Source organism: Euprymna scolopes, chromosome 9, assembly GCF_053919585.1.
Source record: "Euprymna scolopes isolate OS-2025 chromosome 9, ASM5391958v1, whole genome shotgun sequence".
NCBI lineage: Eukaryota > Metazoa > Mollusca > Cephalopoda > Sepiida > Sepiolidae > Euprymna > Euprymna scolopes.
The window spans coordinates 40,520,588-40,546,508 of NC_136490.1; the positions used below are offsets into that span (position 1 = coordinate 40,520,588).

At 32.0% G+C, this 25,921-nt stretch overlaps 2 protein-coding genes across 4 annotated transcripts in view; one reads left to right on the plus strand and one right to left on the minus strand.

Moving 5' to 3' along the window:
• Positions 1-3,450, plus strand: part of LOC145284514 (uncharacterized) — an 85,625-nt gene extending 82,175 nt beyond the window's left edge. Inside the window, exon 2 of the mRNA XM_080133401.1 lies at positions 1,775-3,450. The gene's annotated coding sequence lies outside the window, so the exon portion shown is untranslated. The remainder of the gene's footprint in view (positions 1-1,774) is intronic.
• The window catches only part of LOC145284512 (uncharacterized), a 113,617-nt gene that overhangs the window by 3,654 nt on the left and 84,042 nt on the right, over positions 1-25,921 (minus strand). For 2 of the 3 annotated variants that reach the window (XM_080133397.1, XM_080133398.1), the window contains one exon: positions 7,482-8,576. In XM_080133397.1, coding sequence (XP_079989523.1) covers positions 7,482-8,549 — 1,068 coding nt within the window. In that variant the 5' untranslated portion in view covers positions 8,550-8,576. Of the gene's footprint in view, positions 1-7,481; positions 8,577-20,034; positions 20,054-25,921 lie in introns of those variants that run through there. The other variant, XM_080133399.1, reaches the window with a different exon arrangement.

Sequence of the window (25,921 nt, forward strand, 5' to 3'; positions counted from 1 at the left end):
CTGACCGAAAAATGCTCATGACTGTGTAGCAACATGTTACTGCTTATATAAAAACAAACAGGTAGTATACCTTGCCCTACTTTGGTTTTGAGCACTTTTGTATTAACCTCATTAAACTTCATCAGTTACTCTACTTCCAGAAAATATTAACCTCTGATTATCTATCTATCTATCTATATATCTCTAAAAGTGTGTGTGTGTGTGTGTGTGTGTGTGTGTGTCTGTCTGTCTTTGTGTCTGTGTATATTTCCCTACGCAATAACTTTGTCAATGTTTAGTCTACAGACTCGAAATTTGATATACAGGGTACTGAGATTTGGGAAAATCTATGTGATCGGTTTTCGGCTAGAAATTTGGCTGTTAAGAAGGCAAAGTTCAATGATTTGATCTTTGAGAACTCTACCAAACTCCTCCGACAATTTGGGGTCTAAACACTCGAAATTTTAGATATAGGTTTCTTGGACATGGATCTAACTTTACTCGATTTGAGCCCAAAGCAATAAATTTTAAGGGGTTATAATAGGGGTCAAAGTTAAAAAAATTGACCGTTTTTTTTTTTTTTTTTTTTTTTCTTAGCATACACCTCTAAACACCCAGGTAACGCTGGGCACCCATGCTAGTATATCTATAAAAGTGAACGTGTGTGCGTGTGTGTGTGTGTGTGTGTGTGTGTGTGTGTGTGTGTGTGTGTGTCTGTGTACATTTTCCTTCGCAATAACTGTCAATTTTTAGCTTACAGACTCAAAATTTGATATACAGGGTACTGAGATTTGGGAAAATCTATGTGATCGGTTTTCGGCCAGAAATTTGGCTGTTAAGGGGTCAAAGTTCAACGATTTGACCTTTGAGAACTCTACCAAACTCCTCCGACAATTTGGGGTCCAAACACTTAAAATTTTAGATATAGGTTCCTTGGACATGGACCTAACTTAATAACTTAATTTGAGCCCAAAACAATAAATTTTAAGGGGTCATAGTTTAAAAAAATTGACCGTTTTTTTTTTTTTTGCTCAGCATACAACTCCAAACACCCGGGCAAAGATGAGCATCCATGCTAATATATATATATATATATATATATATATATATATATATATATATGCATAGATGAATAAACATGATAGATTGTGGGTTGTGCTTATAATAAAATTATACATGAAAAATCTATTATTTACAATTATGTTTTCAAGTATTACATACAACGAAATTTGCAAAGCAGTAGGTTACATAATCTATCTATTATATATATAAAAGTGAACGTGTGTGTGTGTGTGTGCATTTTCCTACGCAATAACTCTGTCAATTTTTAGTTTACAGACTCGAAGGGTACTGAGATTTGGGAAAATCTTTGTAATCCGGTTTTGGCCAGGAATTTGGCTGTTAATGGGTCAAAATTCAAGGATTTGACCTTTGAGAACTCTACCAAACTCCTCCGCCAATTTTGGGTCTAAACACTTGAAATTTTAGATATAGGTTCTGTGGACATGGATCTAACTTAATAACTTGATTTGAGACCAAAACAATAAATTTTAAGGGGTCATAATAGGAGTCAAAGTTAAAAAAAATGACCTTTTTTTTTTTTTGCGTTTTTTTTTTTTGCTCAACATACACCTCCAATCACCCAGAAATGCTAGTATTAAATATTATGCAAATTAATGTACACTTTCATTTTTTTACTGTTTGATTTAACCAATAAATAACTTGATGTAAGTTGTAGGAAGATTGTTTACAAAGCTTTTGAAAGTTATGTTAATTAATATTATTTTCATTTCAGATCGTACCAAGTTTCAAAGGAACACAAAACTCATGACAGATTAGACAAACATAAGCGGCCTGACGAGTTGAGAAGGAAGATTGCAGTGCATGCTGCTGTGTATATTGGGATGAGCAAAAGATGCCAATTTTGATAACAAAACCATCAAATGGTTAGCAACTAACCCATGTTATGTTCTGAGGATCATGAAAAAACAAGTTGCCTATCTACACCACAGCTGCAGTAGAATGCATGTCAGAAGATTCTAGTAACTGGTGATGCCCTTTATTGAAGACATGGCAGGAGGAAGGCCTTATGTGTTCTGACAAGATCTGCACATGACATGGAAGACCATAAAGTGGCTGTTTTTAACTGTGTCAGCCTGGATCAAACACTTCAGACTGTAATTCTCTAGACTATATTTTTCGGGGCACAAAAAATGTATTTTTGATAAAAATTGATTGAATATACTACTTTTATAAAAAACTGAACATTACACACATATATATATATAATAATTGTATCGCTGCAGTTTCCTAGATGTAAATCCATTGAAACTCTGATGTTTATCAAAAAGTGCTCAGTGACAAGCAGAATGTAATTATAGTATGTTTATCTATACAAACGTTATTGGCTACATATATGCATACATGTTTCTACTGTAATTAAATCTGGGCTGAGGACGTTGATTCTCTAAAAGAATTGCAGTAGAAACATGTATGCACATATGTAGCCAATAATGTTTATATAAATAAACATACTATATATGTGCGTGTGTGCATAAGTAATACAAACTAAAGAACAATATTTTTTTTTCAAAAGTGCTCAATATGTGAGTAGTGCTTTTACAAATAAAATTATAAAAACATTAGGAAGAGCCTACACGGATTGACTGAAATTTTGACCTTAACAGTCAACCTGTGTTCTAAAGTGATTATTAAAAAATAGATTCATCCAAAAGATTGAATAAAAATGACAGTGAAAAGTTAACTTCCTTTAATATGTCATCTATTCTTCCTCCAATTAGACAGCTCCTGTGTGTGTGTGTGTGTAGTTTGCTTGAAGCATTGCATATAATGTATATATCAAGGGATTATAGAAGGCTGTCAAAACGCAAGAAGTGGAAATATGTTGGTGTTGAGAACAAGAACAAAAACAAAGACTTTTTTTTTTTAGTATATCTTAATATTATGGAACACGGTTACACCTTAGATTTAAATACAAATTCTACATGATCTAATATGTGTAAATGGGTTCGATAATATTATTGTGTAAGATTTACAAAAATAATTTTTTTTTTAAATCACTTTATTTTTTGTCCTCCTCAATAATGGCCTATTTCTTTCATTGTGACAACTTTCTAGGACCCCTATATATATATATATATATATATATATATATATATATATATATATATATATGATTATAAAAAAGGGGTAAAAATCCGACGATAAGGTTTTAAAAATGGAGGTAGAAAGACTTAGAAGCTCAACGTTTCGCCCGTCTTATGAGAGCTTTTTCAAGAGTAAAAACGTTCATTGATATACATGTGTGTGTGCGTATATTTTTTTTAATTAACAAAAAAAAAAAATTTTTTTTTTTCAAAATAAAAAATAATGAAATCAATTTTTTAATTAAAGGTTCAAATGAGATGCTCAAAGATGTATAAAATATAAATAAATGAATACTAAAACCAATGTTTATTTTATTACCAATTAGCTATATTTACCAGGCGTTGTTCGAGTGGAGACATATTAGAGAAAAATATATATACATTTTGGTAACCAATACTTTCCTCAGATTTAATACTTTGGGGTTATTACTAGTGTTGGGACAGTTAATCGGAAAAATCAGAGTTTTTTTTTGGGGGGGGCATCAGAAATCAGAAAATTTGAACCTACTTTCCGATACCAAAACCGATTTCTTACAATCCTTTTTATTTGATTTTTTGTTTAAGAAACATTTTCCACTGCTTGTAGTAATAATAAAAGAAATATTTATTAATTTAAACTTTGAGTAAGACTAAAATCTCTAGATCACCCCCCCACCCCACCCAAGTGTGTTTTTACATTTGAGAAAATATAGCCACATGTAAGATGTGTTTTTTACGGTAATCGGGACAAAATAACACTTTTATAGTTAAATATTTGGAGATTTATAAAGAATCGGAATCGGTAATTGTATCGGAATCGGGAATTTAGTACGGAATCGGTAATTGTATCGGAATTGGGAAAAATATTGAAATTGTCCCATCACTAGTTATTACATACGAAAATCAGACCAGTAGAGTCTCGGCCACTGCTGAGGTGGCTTGTTCTTTGTTGCGCCAAGATATGGTTCTGGTTCTATGCAATACTAGGAGGTCCATCCTCCCATTCTCACCCTTTGAGAAAGGGTTGATCATACTCCTGTTGGTTTCGATGTATAAGGTTCGCCACAACAACAAAGTTATTCAGAAATCTGCACAGATGATTTGGCGAAGGCTTTGTGCAGAACCAACCACACTTTTGAGTACAACTGTTAATCTCAGTTGGTAAAACGGCTACCACAGAGCAGAGCAGATATGAGACCTCAGGTTTTTACATCAGAGTTTTCCATCTCCTAGATGCATGCCTTCCAGTGGATTAAACGCACCTCCAGATACCAACCTAAGAATTTCTACATCCCAGCACAGTACATACAGCACCTAGCATTCCCAAATGGTCACCCACCTGGTACTGGCCAGGCTCATCATTGCTTAACTTTATGTGATTATGGTGTATATAAGATATATATAAGTACTATATAAGTACACGAGAAGGGGGTTAGTTTATTGTTAATCGCCTGAGGCGCTTCTACCTGGGAATGCTATTGGAATCGTTGAGACATTTTTTTTGGCCAGTTAGAGTTCTCTTCTTCTATATTGCTGTGGCTTTTCAAATCCAACTTTCCCGACCTTGTGTCACATGTGTGTTAGAATTAGGGTCGGGTTAGGTTTGTAATTTTATTTATTTTATTTCCGTTGGTCGGGTCAGTAAAAGCAGAAGTACCTGCTTTCCCAGAGTGCAAGTCATTCTCATCGTAATAAACCTGGTAAGATTGCCTGCTTCTGGCCTATTATAACTCATTATGTGATCACAGTACTCTCTCTCTCTTTCTCTCAATGAACTCACACCTAAGAGTATTATGTACTTCTACAAGTCTATCATTCGCCCATGCATGAAGTATTGTTGCCACATCTGGGCTGGTGCATCTACCATTAGTCTCTCCCTCTTGGATAGGGTCTTAATGGAATGTGATCTGATGAACTCATTGCACTTGTGCCCCCTCGATGTATATATCCCTGACAAACCCGCTTAGCAAAAAAAAAATCACACTCCTTCACAGTTGAGGTCTTCAAATGTCAAAACGTTTTCTACTCTAATATCTTCTTCCCTAGAATGGCTACCTTGGAATTCCCTTCCTGCTACCTGCCTCCTAAAATGTACTGATATGCAGAAGTTCAAATGTAACGTAAACCAACATTTTAATCTTTCTTAGGCGTGGACCCAATTAGTAGCCCCTTACGTCCAAGTGGCAGCATGCCTTGTTTTGGAGTAAAGGTGAGTAAAAAAAAAAAAAAAAAAAAAAAAATTGTAAATGAAACTTATACTTTGAAATTCATCTGTGTTGATTTTGAGAATAGCGACAAAGGAATTTTCAGTGTGTATATATTATATAAATTATATATACACTCAACGCTGCAACACAAGGGTCATCCCCAAAGCAAATCCTCCTATTTTTTTTAATTTTTTTTTTTTTACTCAAAAAGTTGAAGTTTCTGGCATCACCTTTTCTATTATTATGAATTATTAAATCCTGGGCAATGCCAAGACAGATATTGCTAGTAATGAATAAAACATTAGCTAATCTTATGTTGAGCATTCCATCCCAGAGAAGAACTTGCTTCAAATTGTTGGAGAAATGTCAATGACAGGAACATTCCTTGACGTTTTGGCTAAGAGCAGAGTGTAGTATCTGTTCTGATACTACACTTAATATTTTCTGTTCTTGGTCAGTGAACGAAACAATTTTATTTTTTGTCCTAATTCAGAGTGCCCCTTATTGGAGGAATTAGATTTTTTTTCCTTGCACATTAAGAACTAACTTTTTGCCTAACTCTACCCTCATAGAGACGCAAATAAATAGAGCCCACATGTTCCTAGGGGTGATAATCTCAGCCCAGCCAACTCTGTAACATAAGAATCTCGACTATCTAAATATTTCATGATAAAATCTTGACTACAATCTCAGTGTCAAAATCTTTTGACAGCCAGATCTTAATAACAGCAACAATCTCTCCATTTTAATTAGTCAATCAACATTTCTCACACACAACAGATAAGGTTTGTAACTCGGTCAATTGCCATCTGTTGTTACGATAGAAAATGAAGCCGACCTTTGACCTCTATGCAACACATGTATTCAGTATCTCAAAACCCTGCACACATGTGAGCACATCCTTGAAAAGATAACGAAATACCAAGGTCTTATGTACAATATGAAAAGAAACTGGAATCTGAGGAAGATTTCCATAATTCCAGTAATTATAAAACCAACTGGACTCCTGAAAAATAATTTCAAAAACTACATAGCAAATATACCCAGTGAACCAAGTGCAAGAGATTCAAACAATCACACTTAAAAGTATGGTTAGAATTTTAAAAAGATCTCTCAGTTGGAACATATGAGATAGTGAGTGAATTTTTGGTATCCAGTAGGATACCCTATCCCGAGCTCGAATAAACTGATAAGAAAATTGAAAAAAAAAAATAAATAAATAAATAAAAGAGAAAGAGAGAGAACGCCTATTAGACACTATCCTCAAGTGAGAAGGAGTTAATTCCCTTATGCCAACTCATTTCTCAAGGAATATATAAAAACGAGTTGTATATGTATAAATCCAGAGAGAGGAATAGGCTGAGTGGAGAAGAAAGAGGAGGGTAAGAAGATGGAGGGAGAAACTGAGGATGGGAGGAAAAAGAGAAAGATAGAGAGATGAATAGAGAAATATTGATTTTAAATAAATAAATGCTTGTTTATTCTATAAAATCTTCGCGTTGTAATTTGGCTTATAAATATAATACATACATATTTCATTTTTAAATTTAAACAACACTTATATTATGGAGAAAACAACCTAACTATTTCATACCATGCGTGCCAACATATTCTCTCCCGGACATTAAAAAAATATCACTATTGAAGAAAAACACAAATTTTTACTATCAAATTCTTTTCATTTCAACATCATGGCATCGAAAAGAAAAATATATATTCTGAGGAAGATGTATCACATTTAAATACTGATTTTAAACAAATAAGTGTTTGTTTATTTTATTAAATATTTGCATTGTAATTTGGCTTATAAACATATTGCATACATATTTCATTAGAGAAATGTGTTACACTTATGTCCTGGGTAACAGCAGATAGCCCTGCTAATAAAATTTTAAAAAATAAATACTGTACATTTTCACATATAAGACAACCCTTAAAGTAAAAAAATCATCTTTAAATTCCAATATTTCATAAGATACCGGGTGTTGCAATCTCTAGCCTAGGCTAAATAAACATGGTTTTGTGATTTAGCAGTTGTCTTATACAAACAATATATGATAAATTTATTAAAATTTGCTCCATTTTTGTACCTCATCTTATCTGATGGGCGCCTTATATGCCGAAATATACGGTAACTAAATAATCTGACCTGATTTATTTTGTTGGTCAAATCACTGGAAATCCCGAATATTCCTTGCACTGTAGGTGTAAATCCTGCCGCCAAAAGTAATCGCCATGACAGTAACTCTTCACTGTAAGGGTTTACAACTTCCGGGTTCTCGAGAATAGATTTCGAAAGACTGATCGACACAAGTCCTGTCATCTCTTCAGATGTGATGTATGCTCCGTATGACAAGAGGACCTTAATTTTGGCAAATGAATTGTGAGCGTACGCAAATATCAAAGGTTTCTGTTTAACCCAAGCCCCACCTTTGTTTACGTCGGCACCGTGCTGGAGCAGAAGTTTTACCACACTCACATCAACAGTTTGCACAGAACACGCTGTTCCCAGAGCACTTCGACCACTATCATCCAGTACATTCACATTCATTCCAGATTTTAAGAGCTCTTGGACTTCTTTATAAGTTCCAAATTGGACAGCAACTGGCAAACATGTGGCCTCGTCCAGCGCTCCGGCGGCTAACAGTTGGTTGGCTATCCTTAGCACAGGAAACACGCTCGGACTTGTCAGATACTCAGCATTCTTACAAGCCCGTTTTAGAGGCGTATCCCCGCTGATTGTATTTGTGTTCACACTACTACCTGCATTTATCAGGATTTTGACAAGCTCTACGTTCTCGCTATTGCAGGCAAGAAACAACGGTGTTTTATTTTTTTTGTCCTTCGCATTGACGTCATATCCCTTTTGAATTAACATGTTGATAATCCGAATGCTTAGTGCGTTTTCTTTGGGGATGCAGACCATATGGAGCGGCGTTTTGCCATCCATCGTTTTTAAATTCAAGTCTAGTTCACTATCTTCCAGCATCTCTTCGACAAGTTCGACATTAAGGCTGGCGCACGCGATGCACAACGGCGTGTGCCCCATGTCAATTGAGCTTCTTTGGTTTTTCGAATCTTCAATATAGAGTTCCAAGTCATGGAAGTTGTCCATTGTAATGTATTCCATGATGATTGGAGAAATAGGTCCGTTGTTATTATTGTTGGTGTTGTTGTTATTGGTTTTGTTATTGTTATTCAGTACTTTCAATTTCATGCAGCATCTTCTTCCCTCAAATCACACCTATAAAAAAGAGAAGGAAAACATCTTTTAGAAATAATTTTGATTATAATATAAAAAAAAAAAAGTGACCCGTTGGATCACCCATGAGCCTAGGTTAAATGGTTTGAATTGGAAAAAAAAATTTGCAATTTAAAAAAAAAATGTAAAACGAAATCCAAAATTAGTGAATTTCTGCTCACCATATCCCCCTTTCGTTCACTTTCCTTTTCTCTACAGCTGCTGGTTAAATAATATTATTACTTGTAGTGTTATTCTCTTCCATATTATATTTCTCTTAGTCTATCTTTGTCTGTCCATTCTACTTTTTCTTGGAAACTATTGAGTTGATCTGGCTGAACTTTTGCATGGATCTTTGTTAAAGGGCAACGAATTAAGTATAATGGTATCTGTTCGATAATGTTAGGGATCAATAGGGATTAATAAGAATTATAATTTAATCAAAAAAAATTGAGCACAACTTTAATCATACTCAACCATCAGTTTGGCATAAAGCACTCATTCTAACAAGCTATAACTTTTGCCTACTTTTAATGAGCTAAAAAGTCTATTTCGTTTATAATGTAATCTTTTTTAGCCTTTCCTTTCTTACATTCAGCTGTTAATAAACAGAGAGAGAGAGGGGGGGGGGAGAAAATAAAATAAAAAGTGATAGATACCATATAAAATAAGAGGGAGTGAGTAAATAACACACAGTGAGAGAGGGTGAGTGATAGATAGAAATTTAATAAGAAATGAATCACTTAGTGAGTTAATAGCAATTACAAGTGATTTTAACAATTATAACTCATTCCCAAAATTGAGGAATGTTTTAGGATGCATTTTGTGTCGTTAAAGTATAAGCCTTATGGAAACAAATGTTGTTTAACGCATCATTAGTATAATTACAGATAATAACTAAGCTGTGTATAGGTGAAAGAGTCGTCTGCTCCTGATAATAGGAAATGCCCAAAGGAGGGTACTGGCAAAGGTAGTTTTGCTTGCTACATTGGAGCAGAAATTTTCATGTTTGGTCTGTCTGGATTGGTTGGTTGGTTGGTTGTTTTTGTTTTACGGCATATCAACCCTTTTCAGGTTATTTAATGCCAAATCCAAAGATTTTGAATAAAATTTTTTTTATAGAATATATTTGTTGTTTTCAAGTCGGTTTCTATTTAACCCATAGTTGGGACCCTAACAGGTACTCCCACTCTGGGTCAGAGTGGACCTGGGAGCAATGGCAATTAAAGGGTGGCTCCACGCTCCCCAAAGCCCGCAAGCTAGGGCCTTACCACTGGATATAGTTTAATGTCATATCCAGGACCGGTCTGTCTGGAAGCAACAAACAAGTAAACTCCCTGCTTGAAGGATGTGTTTTATTATCCATGACAATCTTTGACTGAAAAAGGTTCTTTGTAATGATTGAAGAAAAGGGACTTTGTTTTAGTAGCTATGTCAGACACAATTTCATCAGGGAGGTCGTTTATGAATATCATGAACAATAAAGGCCAAAGTATTCATACTACAGAATTTGAACTAAACCAAACAAAATTGGTTTGGGGTTAAAGTAAGCAGTTTAATTTAAATAAGTAACAAAATGTTTTAAAAAAGTAAATAAATAATGAAAAAAATAAGTTTGGAAAAAAAAAAACTTTAGTGACATTAGACATAAATTAATTTATATCTGGGTGATTACAAGTTCCCAAATAGGGAATAACATTATTTTTTTATGTGAAATAGCATTTGTTTTTCATGAATTATATTTAAAAAATAATAAAAGAAAGGTCTGAATTTGTTTTAGTAAAACTCTGTTGTCAACTCATCCATAGGGACACTGGAGGACAATCCATCAACTCTGAAACAGAATTATTAAATGGGGTTACTATAAAAATCCATACACATAAGTAAAAATACAAAGATTTTATGCAAATAACATCTTCCATTATTTACAACAGAAATAATGATGCCTTTCACAAAACCTTGTAAACTCAATGTAATAAATCCATATTTCCTTCCGTTTTGGAGCATTCCTTTATTTGTGGAGTTAAGAGCAGATAAAGGTTTCTTTAGTTTTGGTGGGCAATCACCTAATAGATTGTGTCTTGATAGACACTGATCCTCCCACCATTACCTTACTGAATTTATGTCAGGAATCTGGTCTAAAAAAATCTTACCTAAATAAAGAAAATTACTTCCAAAGAAAATTGACCACAGTGCAGTTTAACTGTTCAAAGATCTGGCGAGAAAGTTTCTAACCAGAGATAGATCAATTTTGAAAATAAATTTTGAAAAGTCGTACAACACATGTGAGCATGTAAAGACAGACGCTGAATAAACAATATTAATAATAATAACGATGATTGCCATCATTATTATTATCATTAAGAAATGCATTAGATTTATGATTTTTGTTAAGTACACTTTCTCCTTTAGCAAAACTCAAATGAAAAAAATCAAGAGGACAAAATCAAATAACATCTTCCATTATTTACATGATCACATCTTCCGAAACTGCAATTGAACCAATCCCTTATCTTTGTAATCAGATGAAAATACTGAATTTTGTATTTCATTTGAGTACATGAAAAATTCACAATTATCTTATGTGTCCAAATTTTATAGACATTCTGTAAATTGGGACCGTTTCTTGTCAAACCACTGAAGTTAAGCAACAATGAGTCTGGCCAGTACAAGATAAGTGACCATATGGGAAGGATAGGTGCTGTATGTACCATGCCGAGTCGTAGAAATTTCCAGGTTGGTATCTGGGGGTGCGTTTAATTCACTGGGGTAGATGCCCCCTGATCCAAGATGGAAAGTAATGGGGAACTACCGTCATTATTTGTCTTCTGAAGATTATTATGGCTCTACAATTTGGAGAGCCGTGGTTGGCGATGCTGTTAAAACAGTAGGGCTGCTGCATACATGCATGTAGATTGGGGTTCGGCTGAAGGGGTTCTGGGAACATTCCATTAAAATTGTGTACTACTTACTAAAATCGATGTCTACATGTGATGAGAGGTTATAACTCTTATATGGTAGCAGGGTAAACAGAAACAAGAATTTAGATCCAAACAATGTGTATTAATCATGAGCAGATACAAAATATAAGGATGTGTAGGTCTTGATCAGGATAGATGGTTCCTCAGTGGCGTGAGGTTGTTGTTGGCACTGGACTGCTTGCTGATTTAGTATCAGATGTGACTGGAATGTGATCAGTGAGAGATGGTTGATGGTGGTGAGTGAACGGTTCACAAGAACAACCCAAGTTATTTGCAATTTATGGTAGTAGTTGATATGTTGCCCTTAAGAGGGCAGATTCAGTGTTGAAAAGATCCGTTCTCAGGATAACAAGAATAGGTTGTCTTCTACAAATGTGCCGAGGCCCTACGAAGAATTAAAGGTGAGTAGAGGTGCTCGTATACATTTGAAAGAGTGTAAGAAAGAAAAAAGAAAAAAAGAAAAAAAGAAAGAAAAAAAATCAAAATTATTATTTCACATGAGTTGAAAATAGAATTGAGCCAGAGAATAAGTATCATTTTGTCTACAGGCTAGGTAGAACCGTTAACAGATATGTCAGCTGTGAATTGTGGAAAGATGAGTTAAGGTTAGTGTTGCAATATTTCTGGCATAATAAGAGGATATGAGCATAAAGATGTGAAGGATTATATTTATAACCAGGAGTGATAAAAATCAGTTAATCAGATACCAGAATCGCTTTATAAAAATCTTTTCTTCATAGCTTTCCAGCTTGACACAAGAAAGGAAGCTCTGCTGATCCTGACTAGATTACTTGAAAAAGTTTCTCTGACTGAATTTATGCTGCCATTTTTCTTTGCTTGGAACAACTACATTTTTCTATTACAAGATTGGTTCTACACTCAAGAGTTTGGAAGTGACATACCTTTCTTTAGACATAAACCCATGAGTTCGGATAAGAGAAATAACTGAGAAAAAAAAATTAGAGTTATTTCCTTTTAGTTAGTGTCTGGATGTTTCTGACAAAGGAGAAAGTTTTGCTGTTTCATAGATCAGAATCTATTCATATAACACTTATTGTTGGCTAGTCTTTGATCTTGAAATGTTATTTCTTTTGGCTCTTAAATCAAGTGTCTTCATATCTTACGATATCTACAGCGATTTCCACAAAAAAAAAAAAAAAATCAACTAATTGTTTTTTTTTTCCGGACCCTTACAGGGACCACAGCAGTAAGAATGAACGAGTTTTATCATATTTGGATCATTATATTTTTAGCTCTGCAACCACAAGAAAATAGCTTGCTAACCACAGGGTTACGAACTTCTGCACTGGATGTTTAGGAAGATTATCCAATACCTGTACCAGTCTGGTATAAAACACATGGCCTTCAACCAACACTACTCTTACTGCTTTTTATCACATAACAGCAGCAGGAGATGCAGAATAAATTCATACAAGAACGAAGTGACTGACTCAGCAACAAGCAACTGAAATACTGAAATGCTAACTAAAAAAAAATAAACAAACTGCGATCAATTTACAAAAAAAAATAAAAATAAAAAACAAACAAAAAAAAGACAGAGAGAGAGAAAAAGAACATTCTAAAACAGTGAATCTAAAACTATTACAGTTGTTACTGTTAAACAATGAAACGTTCTTTATGTCAGGGTTTCCCAAACTTCAAAACACCATGGAGCCCCTGAACAGAGCAAAGGTTTTTCATGGAGCACTAATAAAATATTTTCTAAAGTAAACATGAAAAATATTAATTTCAAATTTTAACTTATACTTGTTCATTAGTTGTTCCGGTTCGTGATTTTACTATATTTTCGTGTTTACAACCATTTTTCGTTTTTGATAAATCGAAAATTGTTGTATTTTTCGTTAATTTTTTTTATTTACTTTTTCATGAACCATCCTGAAACTCTTTACACCTATAGTTATGTATCATATCTCTTACATATCTTTACACTTATAGTTATGTATCATATCTCTTACATATCTTTACACTTATAGTTATGCATCATATCTCTTACATATCTTTGCACTTATAGTTATGTATCATATCTCTTACATATCTTTACACTTATAGTTATGCATCATATCTCTTACATATCTTTACATTTATAGTTATGTATCATATCTCTTACATATCTTTACACTTATAGTTATGTATCATATCTCTTACATATCTTTACACTTATAGTTATATATCATATCTCATACATATCTTTACACCTATAGTTATGCATCATATCTCTTACATATCTTTACATTTATAGTTATGTATCATATCTCTTACATATCTTTACACTTATAGTTATGTATCATATCTCTTACATATCTTTACATTTATAGTTATGTATTATATCTCTTACATATTTTTACACCTATAGTTATGCATCATATCTCTTACATATCTTTACATTTATAGTTATGCATCATATCTCTTACATATCTTTACATTTATAGTTATGCATCATATCTCTTACATATCTTTACATTTATAGTTATGTATCATATCTCTTACATATCTTTACATTTATAGTTATGCATCATATCTCTTACATATCTTTACACCTATAGTTATGTATCATATCTCTTACATATTTTTACACCTATAGTTATGTATCATATCTCTTACATATTTTTACATTTATAGTTATGCATCATATCTCTTACATATCTTTACATTTATAGTTATGCATCATATCTCTTACATATCTTTACACTTATAGTTATGCATCATATCTCTTACATATCTTTACACTTATAGTTATGTATCATATCTCTTACATATCTTTACACCTATAGTTATGTATCATATCTCTTACATATTTTTACACCTATAGTTATGTATCATATCTCTTACATATTTTTACATTTATAGTTATGCATCATATCTCTTACATATCTTTACATTTATAGTTATGCATCATATCTCTTACATATCTTTACACCTATAGTTATGTATCATATCTCTTACATATTTTTACACCTATAGTTATGTATCATATCTCTTACATATTTTTACATTTATAGTTATGCATCATATCTCTTACATATCTTTACATTTATAGTTATGTATCATATCTCTTACATATCTTTACATTTATAGTTATGCATCATATCTCTTACATATCTTTACATTTATAGTTATGTATCATATCTCTTACATATTTTTACATTTATAGTTATGCATCATATCTCTTACATATCTATAATGTAAGTGGTTATGCTTTTTTTCTTTTTTTTAAAGCTCTTTTAGTTCATTTTTGACATCAATTAGGGTGGTATACCATGGTAGAATGTTGGAAAGCTGATATTCAACATAAAAATCGTTCTTTTTAAGAGTCGAAGGACCGAAATATTATAAATTTGCTGGCATACAAAATTTAGGCGGTCACGGACAAACTTTAAATGCCTGTATCTTTAAAACTATTCAAGCTAAGAAGACAAATGAGACTTCTACTTGATACTGCATGAAACCAGCTTTTCAAATATTCAGATTGGGAGACATCTGGTAAGTCAAAGTGAAGGTCCACTTTTCTCATATCCGATGGTTGGTTGGTTGGTTGGTTGGTTGTTTTACAGCATATCAACCCTTTTCAGGTTATTTAATGCCGAATTCAGTGATTTTGAAGAAAAAATTTTTAATAGAATATTTTTTTTTTTTTTTTCAAGTCGGTTTCTATTTAACCCATAGTTGAGACCCTAACAGGTACTACCACTCTGGGTCAGAGTGGACCTGGGAGCAATGGCAATTAAGGGGTGGCTCCACACTCCCCAAAGTCTGCAAACTGGGGCTTCACCATCGGATATAGTTTAAGGTTATATCCAGGACCTTTCTCGTATCCGAACGATGAAGAGTGGGTCCTGAGTCAGAGCATCTGGTTTGGTTGGTTGTTATAGCGGTCAGTTGATCTTAGGATAATCATAGACTTCATGTTTTACTGTCTTCTCTCCCACTCCACACTTTCTGCACATTTGGTCTATAGCATATTCGATCTTCTCCGGACAATATTTGAGTTCCGAGTTGTGATCACTTCCGAAATGATTGAGGATAATTTGCTGCTTCATATCATATTTATATTAAATCACAAGTTGGAAGATATTCATCTAATTAACATTTTAGTGCTTGTTGTTTCCTAATAGTGTTGGGGCGATTAATCAGAATCGGGAATCAGAAAAATCAGAAGATTTGGGGATATCAGAATCGATATCAGAATCGGAAAAATTGATGACCATTTTCCGATGGAAAATCGATTCTTTTAAGTGTCTGTTTTTTATTTGATTTTGTTTAAACGAAAATCTTCCATTGCTGGTAACAATGAGAAAATAGTAAATATTGATTTTAAAATATCAGTAACGCTAAAATCGATAGATCATCCTCCACAAGTGTATTTTGACGTTTAGGAAAATATCTGCATATTTAAGATATGTTTTTACGAAGATCGGGGAAAATAACAATCTTATAGCTAAATAATTAGAGATTTATAAAGAATCGGAATCTATAACTGTATCGGAATCTGGAATTTAGCATGGAATCGGTAATTGTATCGGAATCAGGAAAAATATTGGAATCGTCCCATCACTATTTCCTAGATGTTAATCCAATAAAACTACAGTGTTCATAAGACAATGTTCAATAACAAGTATAGTTGTATTGTAGTATATTCTTTTTTTTATGTATACAAACACTAGAAGATGTACCTGGCGTTGCTCGGTATTAAACGTAACTTTAAATTCCTTAAAAAAATAAAAATGAAGTAAAAAGAACGGAAAGAAACTGAGACATGTGCACGTGCGTATCATGCTTTTTCTAAACTGTTCACTTCTCGTAAGTAAAAAAAAATAAAAAAATACTCGAGCTGAAATCGAAACCAAAGCCTAAAGACAGTAAATAAAGTATGATAGCTATTAGACCAGCTTGCAACGATCTTTAAAAAAAAGTTTTCAAACCTTGTGAAACAGTTGACAGATAAAAATCCGATAACCCCAAGTATCAATTTTTCAATTTTGACCCTTTAGCAGCTCTTTTTTTTCCAAATGAAAGCAAATTAAAAAGTTTTCCACATGTCTGAATACTCCATATACCAAATTTTATGCAGAATTCTTATTTACTATAATCAGGAATACCATAGGTATTAAAGGTAACGTTAAATTCCTTAAAAAAAAAAGTAAAGTAAAAAAAGTGAAAAAAAAAGCAGAAAAACTGAAAAAAAAAAAAATAAAATAAAAAACCTAAGTAAGTCAAGTACGATAATTATTACAGTAGCTTGACATGACTTTCAGAGAGTGTTTTAACATAAGAAAGTTTTACAACTGTGCGTGCACAACCATGAAACAAGTTGAAAACAGATAAAAATCTGGTGGCCTTTTCAATTATGAGAAGTGTCCTCACACACACACACACACACACATTCTCACTTTTATAAATATATAAACTAGCAGATCACCCGGCGTTGCCCGGTCATAAAATATGCATATTATATTTTAATTAATACAGAAGCTGAGACCGATCATCCCCACATACCAATTTTTCAATTTTGACCTCTTTAGCAGCTCCTTTTTCTGGATGAAAATGGATTAAAATGTTTTCCACATATCTGAATACCCTATATACCAAATTTCAAATCTGTAAGTAAAAAGTTTGTTGAGTATATAGGCTGAGAAGTGTTTTCACACACGCACATTCTCACTTTTATAGATATATAGGTAGATTATTGGTTACACGTCATTTTAAAGCAATTAAGTTGAATTCGTAGGCATTTCAATAAAATTCTCAAAAGTTTGAATTGTCTCCCTGGTTTTTCAAAACTTTTCAAAATGGTGTTGCAAGATAGTCAATCATTAGTTAGCCATAAAATTTGATTTTCTTATTTAAAAATAAAACTACCTTATCAATTTATGTGATTTTTGGAATACAGTATATTCTTGCCATCATGGGATTATGGAGATTCTTTTTTTTTAATTTTTGCTTATATGACAGATTCTGGACAAGAATCAAAGTTTTATAACTCAACTGAGGATAATCTTAAAATGTCTGCTCTTCCTGTAACACATACCTAATATGAATCAAGGAAGAAAGAGTCCCATTATGGAATAGAAAGGTTAATCAAAAGAATTAAGGATTTTTACCTTTGTATGTACATTATCACCTTATATTAGTATTATATATTATACATTATCACCTTATATTAGTATTATATATTATACATTATCACCTTATATTAGTATTATATATTATACATTATCACCTTATATTAGTATTATATATTATACATTATCACCTTATATTAGTATTATATATTATACATTATCACCTTATATTAGTATTATATATCATACATTATCACCTTATATTAGTATTATATATTATACATTATCACCTTATATTAGTATTATATATTATACATTATCACCTTATATTAGTATTATATATTATACATTATCACCTTATATTAGTATTATATATTATACATTATCACCTTATATTAGTATTATATATTATACATTATCACCTTATATTAGTATTATATATTATACATTATCACCTTATATTAGTATTATATATTATACATTATCACCTTATATTAGTATTATATATTATACATTATCACCTTATATTAGTATTATATATTATACATTATCACCTTATATTAGTATTATATATTATACATTATCACCTTATATTAGTATTATATATTATACATTATCACCTTATATTAGTATTATATATCATACATTATCACCTTATATTAGTATTATATATTATACATTATCACCTTATATTAGTATTATATATTATACATTATCACCTTATATTAGTATTATATATTATACATTATCACCTTATATTAGTATTATATATCATACATTATCACCTTATATTAGTATTATATATCATACATTATCACCTTATATTAGTATTATATATTATACATTATCACCTTATATTAGCATTATATGTCATACAGTATCACCTTATATTAGCATTATATGTCATACATTATCACCTTATATTAGTATTATATATTATACATTATCACCTTATATTAGTATTATATATCATACATTATCACCTTATATTAGTATTATATATCATACATTATCACTTTATATTAGTATTATATATTATACATTATCACCTTATATTAGTATTATATATCATACATTATCACCTTATATTAGTATTATATATCATACATTATCACCTTATATTAGTATTATATATTATACATTATCACCTTATATTAGTATTATATATCATACATTATCACCTTATATTAGTATTATATATCATACATTATCACCTTATATTAGTATTATATATTATACATTATCACCTTATATTAGTATTATATATCATACATTATCACCTTATATTAGTATTATATATCATACATTATCACCTTATATTACAAATATACCAGGTAAACCAAGTGCAAAGGAGATTCAAACAATTGCACTTAAAGGGACGGTTAGAATCTTAAAAAGATCTCTCGGTTGGAGTGTCTAAAATAGCAGGTGTATGTTTGGCATCTGGTAGGATGCCCCAACCCTGGCTTAAACAAAATGATAAGAAAAATGAAAAAATTAGTATTATATATCATACATTATCACTTTATATTAGTATTATATATCATACATTATCACCTTATATTAGCATTATATATCATACATTATCACCTTATATTAGCATTATATATCATACATTATCACCTTATATTAGCATTATATATCATACATTATCACCTTATATTAGTATTATATATCATACATTATCACTTTATATTAGTATTATATATTATACATTATCACCTTATATTAGTATTATATATCACTTTGAAAACAACCTGTGGTGTTCCCTGGGGTCTGAGTGACAACAAATCTTCCCAGATTTCCAGTACTCACCACCTCCTTCAATAACCTTTGCAAATTAGTTTGCGTTATCGCAATAGCTGTTTACCATTGATAATTAATAGTAAATTAAACAGACTAATGTAGAAAGCACCATGTAATTTCTATGTAGAACTGTTAGTGAACATCGAAATTCAAGTCTAAGTGGAGCTAAAAAAAACAAACTCTTGTGTAAACTCTTGAATGATAAGAAATAAAAATCTGTATTAATATAACTATCAAACAAGATTCTGTGTATCAATGTGTCTGTGTTTCTCGACTAAACATAACTTTGAAAAGTACACATTCAATTATTTATTATAAACTATTAAACAAATATTTATTGAAATAAAAAATTAAATTAAAAAAAAAATGAATTAAAAAAAAAAAATCATACATATTTTTAAAAAATAGTTAACTATATTTTGAATTTTTTTTTTTTTTTTCTAAACCCTTCACCTGGCAATATGACTCCATCCAACCAATGCCGGTTTAACAATGGTCTAACTCAGCTAGTATAACACAAAAAAGTAAAATAATTTTAAAACGTATAAAAAATTTTTAAAAATGAATCAAACACGAGAGTTAAAAGTATTTCACCTTCGCCATCAGCGAACATTTGATGGAATTATAAAAAGCAACCCAAGATCCACTTTATAAAACAATGCCGGAAAGTCTATTACAGGGCAGAATGGAAGTTGGTGTCTAAGATGGCAAACAGAAAAGAAGGAAGAAACTGATTGCTAAGCAACCTAGAAGAGATTTAAAAAACAAAAAACAAAAACAAAAATGAAAAGCAGCAGGGTTAAGTGGCTGCAATAAATATCTGGAATAAATTTAAGCAGAAGCAAAGGAAAATGTTTGTTTTTTTGTTTTTTTTTTTTAATAAAAAGAGAGAGAAAGAAATATTGCAAAAATAGAATCTAATTATATTTATAAACCTTATGAAACACAAAAAAAAAAAAATAGATATCTCTTTTAACTAGACTTATCTACCCAGCGTTGCCCGGGACTCTATGAATTTATTTCAGTTCTTAATCTTTACTTGTCTGCACATTTTTTTAAACTTAAAGTAGACAATTCGTGTTATATTCTTCAATTTAAGACGAGTTACTCCCCTTGCTGATTGTTATCATTTTGGGATTATTTAAAAAAAAAAAAAATGTTTCATATTAGCACTTGTTTGGGTCATAGTGGGTAATTTTTTTTTTTTTTAAATAAATGATAGCTAAGTGTGTTATTATATTACCAGTAACACTTTACAACAATAACAAATGAAAATTAGCTAGTCAGAAGCAAAGTTTGATTTGTCAAATATATTTGCATCTAACTAACCTAACAAGGTCGCTGGAAAAATGGTGAGATCCTTCTATCAATCCAGTAGATATCTCACTGCTGATGCAATTCTCTACCTATGTAAGGGCCAGGTACGTCCATGGATGGAGTATTGTTGCCACATCTGGGCAGGAGCTGCTAAAAAGACATTATCCTGCTTTGACAGAGTTCAAAATAAACTTTGTAGCCTAGTAGGGGATGCCCTTTTCTCTTCCCTGCAACGTCTTTCTCACAGAAGAGACGTTGCGAGCCTGTCTCTACTTTATCGTTATTTTCATGCCAAGTGCTCATCTCAGCTCCAACCTATGGTCCTCCCTCGCCAAACATTCACGAGAAACACTCATCTAGCTGAAAAAATTATCAATAATGTCCCCCACTCTTTATCTGTGCCAAAACCTAAACGTAGATTGCATGAACAATGCTTCTTTCTTAGAACTGCACACTTGTAGAACTCTCTTCCGTTTGCCTGCTTTGCAGCTGACTACAATTTGGTCGTCTTCAAGTCCAATGCAAACAAGTTCTTGATGAGCAGTTCCCTTTAAGTAATCCAATTTACCAAATTCACACTACTAATGATTACTATGATATTGTCCCATTGACTACTATACACTCTTTAACCCTTATCCTCGAGTGACCTCTGAGCCTTGATAAACGGTGACTCCTTTGTAAAAAATAAAAACTTTGAAAATCTGACAAGATAACTTTATATGCTAGATGATTCAAAATTTTGGAGATTGGATTATTTAGACTACTATTCTCACCTTGGTTGTTATATATGCACATTTTTCATGCTAATTTAATATCAGACATTCTTTAGGTGCAACTTGGTGAATTTGAAAATGTTTATGCCAGATTTGGAAACGTGTATGGAATACTGAACTTGAATAGGAAATTAGAAGACCGTTACTCAGAACTGATTGTGAAAAAAGCATAAATCCATACATGTCGTGATGCTCATCTTATGGATAACAATAAACTCTTCCACTTTCTATAAAGACCAAGAGAATATCTCTATCAGCGTTACACACAGGTTATGCACACTTAGTAGTCGGACTGATGTATAACCAATCACTTTATTTGTTATATTTGTTCATGCTAATGTAACCTCCGACTTACTTCATGTGCATTTTGTTGAATTTGAGAATCTTTATGCTAAAATGGGAAACTTATATGGAATACTGAACATGTTGCAATATTTTTGACGTAACAATACTCGGTGTAATCACTACAATTTGGATAATTATTATTTATAGTCAGCAGTGATAAGAACGAAAGAATCGAGTATCAGAATCACTGTATAAAAAATACTGAATCACTTAAAATTTTTCAGTTATACTTTTCGTTTTGTCATAAGAGGAGGACCCCTCGCTGATCCTGACTAGATTGATACTACCATTCTTTACTCAGAATTATTTAAAACTCAAAACTTATCTGACAGGATTAATACTGCTAAATTTTGCTTGGGACAACTATATTTAATATTCGCGATTGGATAATTTTCTTTTGCCATCCCTTTCTTTTTTTAGATCACTTTTCTATTACAAGAATGACTTTCCAGTCAAGAGAACTGAACTTTTAATTTAATCTAAGAGGGTAGATTGTTCTCATTCTATCAACCACAACCGGGTAGAAATATTGATTTTATATTATTCTTAGTTCTTATCGCCTGTATTAAGGATTGAACTTTCAATCTCTAGAAGACTGCCACTTGAAATTGATTTTTAAAAAGTGTAAATCCGTATATGTTGTGGTGCCTATCTTACAGATAACAATGAACTCTTTCACTTTCTATAAAGACCAAGAGAATATGTCTATCAGCATTATATACAAGTTATACACACTTGGCAGTCGGACTGATGTATAATCATTATTTGTTGTATTTGTTTTCAATATATTTCGTTTCCACAAATTATGGAGTTGTCTTTCTTCCGCACCCTTATCAGTCCACAGAAGTATAAATTAGCACTGCATTACTTTTTTGATCAACTCTATTGTTGTTTGCATTGGTTTCTTCGGTTCTTTTTAAGATTACATACTTAAAGGAGGAACCACATGAAGGTTGCCAAAATCGGTAGTAAAATTGTTATACAAAACCAACAGAATTCGGACTTGGCAAACCCAGATCGTCTATCTGCATCGGTATACACTTCATCACTATCACCTCTAGAACTTGATTTTAGCTAATGCAATTGACCATGCGCAAAAAAAAAAAAAAAAAAAAAAAATGTTGATGCGTCCAAAAGTTCGAAAAATGCACCTGAAGAAAGTCTGCCTTGACAGAGTTCAAAATAGACTTCGTAGCTTAGTGGGGGGGGGGGGATGCCCTTTTCTCTTGCCTGCAACCTCTTTCCCACAGAAGAGACGTTGCAAACCTGTCATTGTTTTATCATTATTTCCATGGCAAGTGATCGTCTCAGCTCCAATCTCTGTTCCCCACTCACCAATCTTTCACAAAAAACACTAGTCTAGCTGAAACCACTGTCAATAATTTTCCCACCTCTTTAACTGTGCCTAAATCAAAGCGTAGATTCCATGAACAAAGCTTCTCTCCTAGAACTGCACGCCTGTGGAACTCTCTTCCGTTTGCCTGTTTCCCAGCTGACTACAATTTGGTTGTCTTCAAGTCCAATACAAACAAATTCTTGATGAACCGTACCTTTAATTAATCCAATTTACCAAATTTCCATTACTAATAATTACTACGATATTATCCCATTGACTACTGTACATTCAATAACCCTTATCCTCGAGTGGCCTCCAGGCCTTGATAAGTGGTGATCCCCATGTAAAAAGTCTGAAATTACATTGGTCGGAGTGTTGTGAATATCACAACTAAGATTTTTTTTTTTTATATTGCTTTTCATCCCAAGCAAGGCACAGTAGTATTTAGATGTAAGGGGCTACTATTTGGGACAAAATTTGCAAGGTTACTATGTAGAGAGATGAGCAGCAAAATGTCTGTTCATATTACGCTTAAACTTCTATATGTCAGTACAGTCAGGGAAGCAGGGACCTGGGAAGGAATTCCAATCTAGCAGTTCAAGGGAAGAAACTATTTGAGAAAAAGGCAGTCTAGCATCTAGGAATCTCTACAATGTTGGGGTGGAATTTTACTACTTGTCGGGTTAATTGGGGGCATTTACATCCAGAGGGTACAAGAACTTGGAGTTCATTGGCGCACCTTCCATTAAAATACTTGTAACATGGATATAACATTTTGTCGATGGGACAGAGGTGGAGTTCGGTTTACAGTGCAGGACCTATCAGGTTAGTGATTTTTTTTTAACCCTGTCTAGGAGTGAGAGACTAGTGACAGATACACCAGCCCAAATATGGCAACAATACTCCATGCATGAGTGAATGGTGAAGATGAGAATCGTAGTCTGAATAATCCAAAAATATTTTTTCTGATTTTTTTTTTCGTGCTAACGAGGTTTCCCACCTGCATGGACATTCCAGCATGCTTTCCACATAAATCTGTCAAATTTACTGTTGATCGTTTTAGGTTTCTTTTGAAATAATAAACGTTTATCAGGATCAACACGATCAAGAAAAGGATAACTCATTCTCCATAAAATGATTGCCGTTATCAGTTACATATTCGGCACTACTTATTCATTATTGCGAAGGGACCGCTTTTTTTTTTTTGTTTTCAGTTTGAAGATTTGAAGAGTGTATAGGTAAGGGCAGATAAATGCAACTTCAGGACTGGATCAAAAATCTTAACAAATGTCAGCAACAATAAATGTGAGTATTTTTTTGTTTTGTTTTGTATTTTTTAGAAAGTTTTTGTTACACATTTATTGAATTAAAATAAATATAAAAAAATTGTAACACAAAATAATTTGTTTTTTATTTTTAACAGAAAATGGATTTTTTTCATTCATTTATGGATATTTCAGAATTTTTATTTACTTGTTCTTAAAAAGATCTATTTGTGCTCGAAAAACTACTTTGTATTATTATATTTTTCTTATATTTATCTTAATTCAATAAACGTGTAACAAAAACTTTCTCAAAAAAAAAAAAACCCCCAAAAAAACTCGCATTTATTGTTGTTGACATTTGTTCAGATTTTCGATTTGGGCCTGAAATTGCATTTATCTACCCCTGCCTATGCACTCTCCAAATCTTCAAACTGAAAACCAAAAAAAGCGGTTCCTTCGCAGTAGTACACAATTGTCAAATATTCTTTAAACAGATAAAACAAATACGTCTCTTCCGTGTTTATTCAAAATTGTAGCAATTTAACAAGTTTTAAAACTCTACTTTTTTTAAAAAACCTACATTACTTTAGAAATGGAGAATATAACATTAAAAGTAAATAATAAATTCCCACCAAATAAAGTAGGCGCCATGACCGGAAATTGAAACCAAAACCTTGAAAGCTTCAACATGATGTTCTATCAACAGATCTGTTTGGACTATCTTATAAATAGAGATTAAAACATTACCTTAAAAAAATAATTATAACTCTGGCATGGTGTCATAGATTTATATACTTCAAAATATAAATTCAAACATAAGCGTTAATATAAAGATATGAATGGATGACTAAATATATCCAAAGCGGCCATTAAAAATAAGGTGATAAGAATTTTAATAATTCAACTTACTATTTTTCGAAGCTTATAACTACTTGAAAAATGTAATTCTAACCCTAATTTTTTTCAATTAAAGGATCAAATACCAAATTTTGAAAAAAAATAACAGGTTTAATAGCAAATTATGCAATATTTGTTTCATAAAATCGGTTTTCTTTAAAGATTTAAAGAAAATCAAAGAAATTTTACTTACTTCGATTATAAAAAATATATATAAATTCCAAAAAATCACTTACCTATAAAAAATACTATTCAATGAGTGCTTCAATTCTTCATTGTTAAAAATTTATTCATATTTATATTTTATATTCCATGTCCTTTTTAAATAAAATACTTTTTTAAGCAAGTATTCAAAAGAACGCGCGATCAGATGTGTTTCACAGTTGAAATAAAGGGAGACAAATATCTGCTTTTTTTCATGTTGAATCTTCGGTGGCGCTAAGTGTCACAATTAATCTCTCTTTCTATTGCATGCTGTAAACCAAAATTAGTATTTGGGGGCCACCGTACTTGAAAACTGAACACATTCACTTAATAGTTTTTGCCGT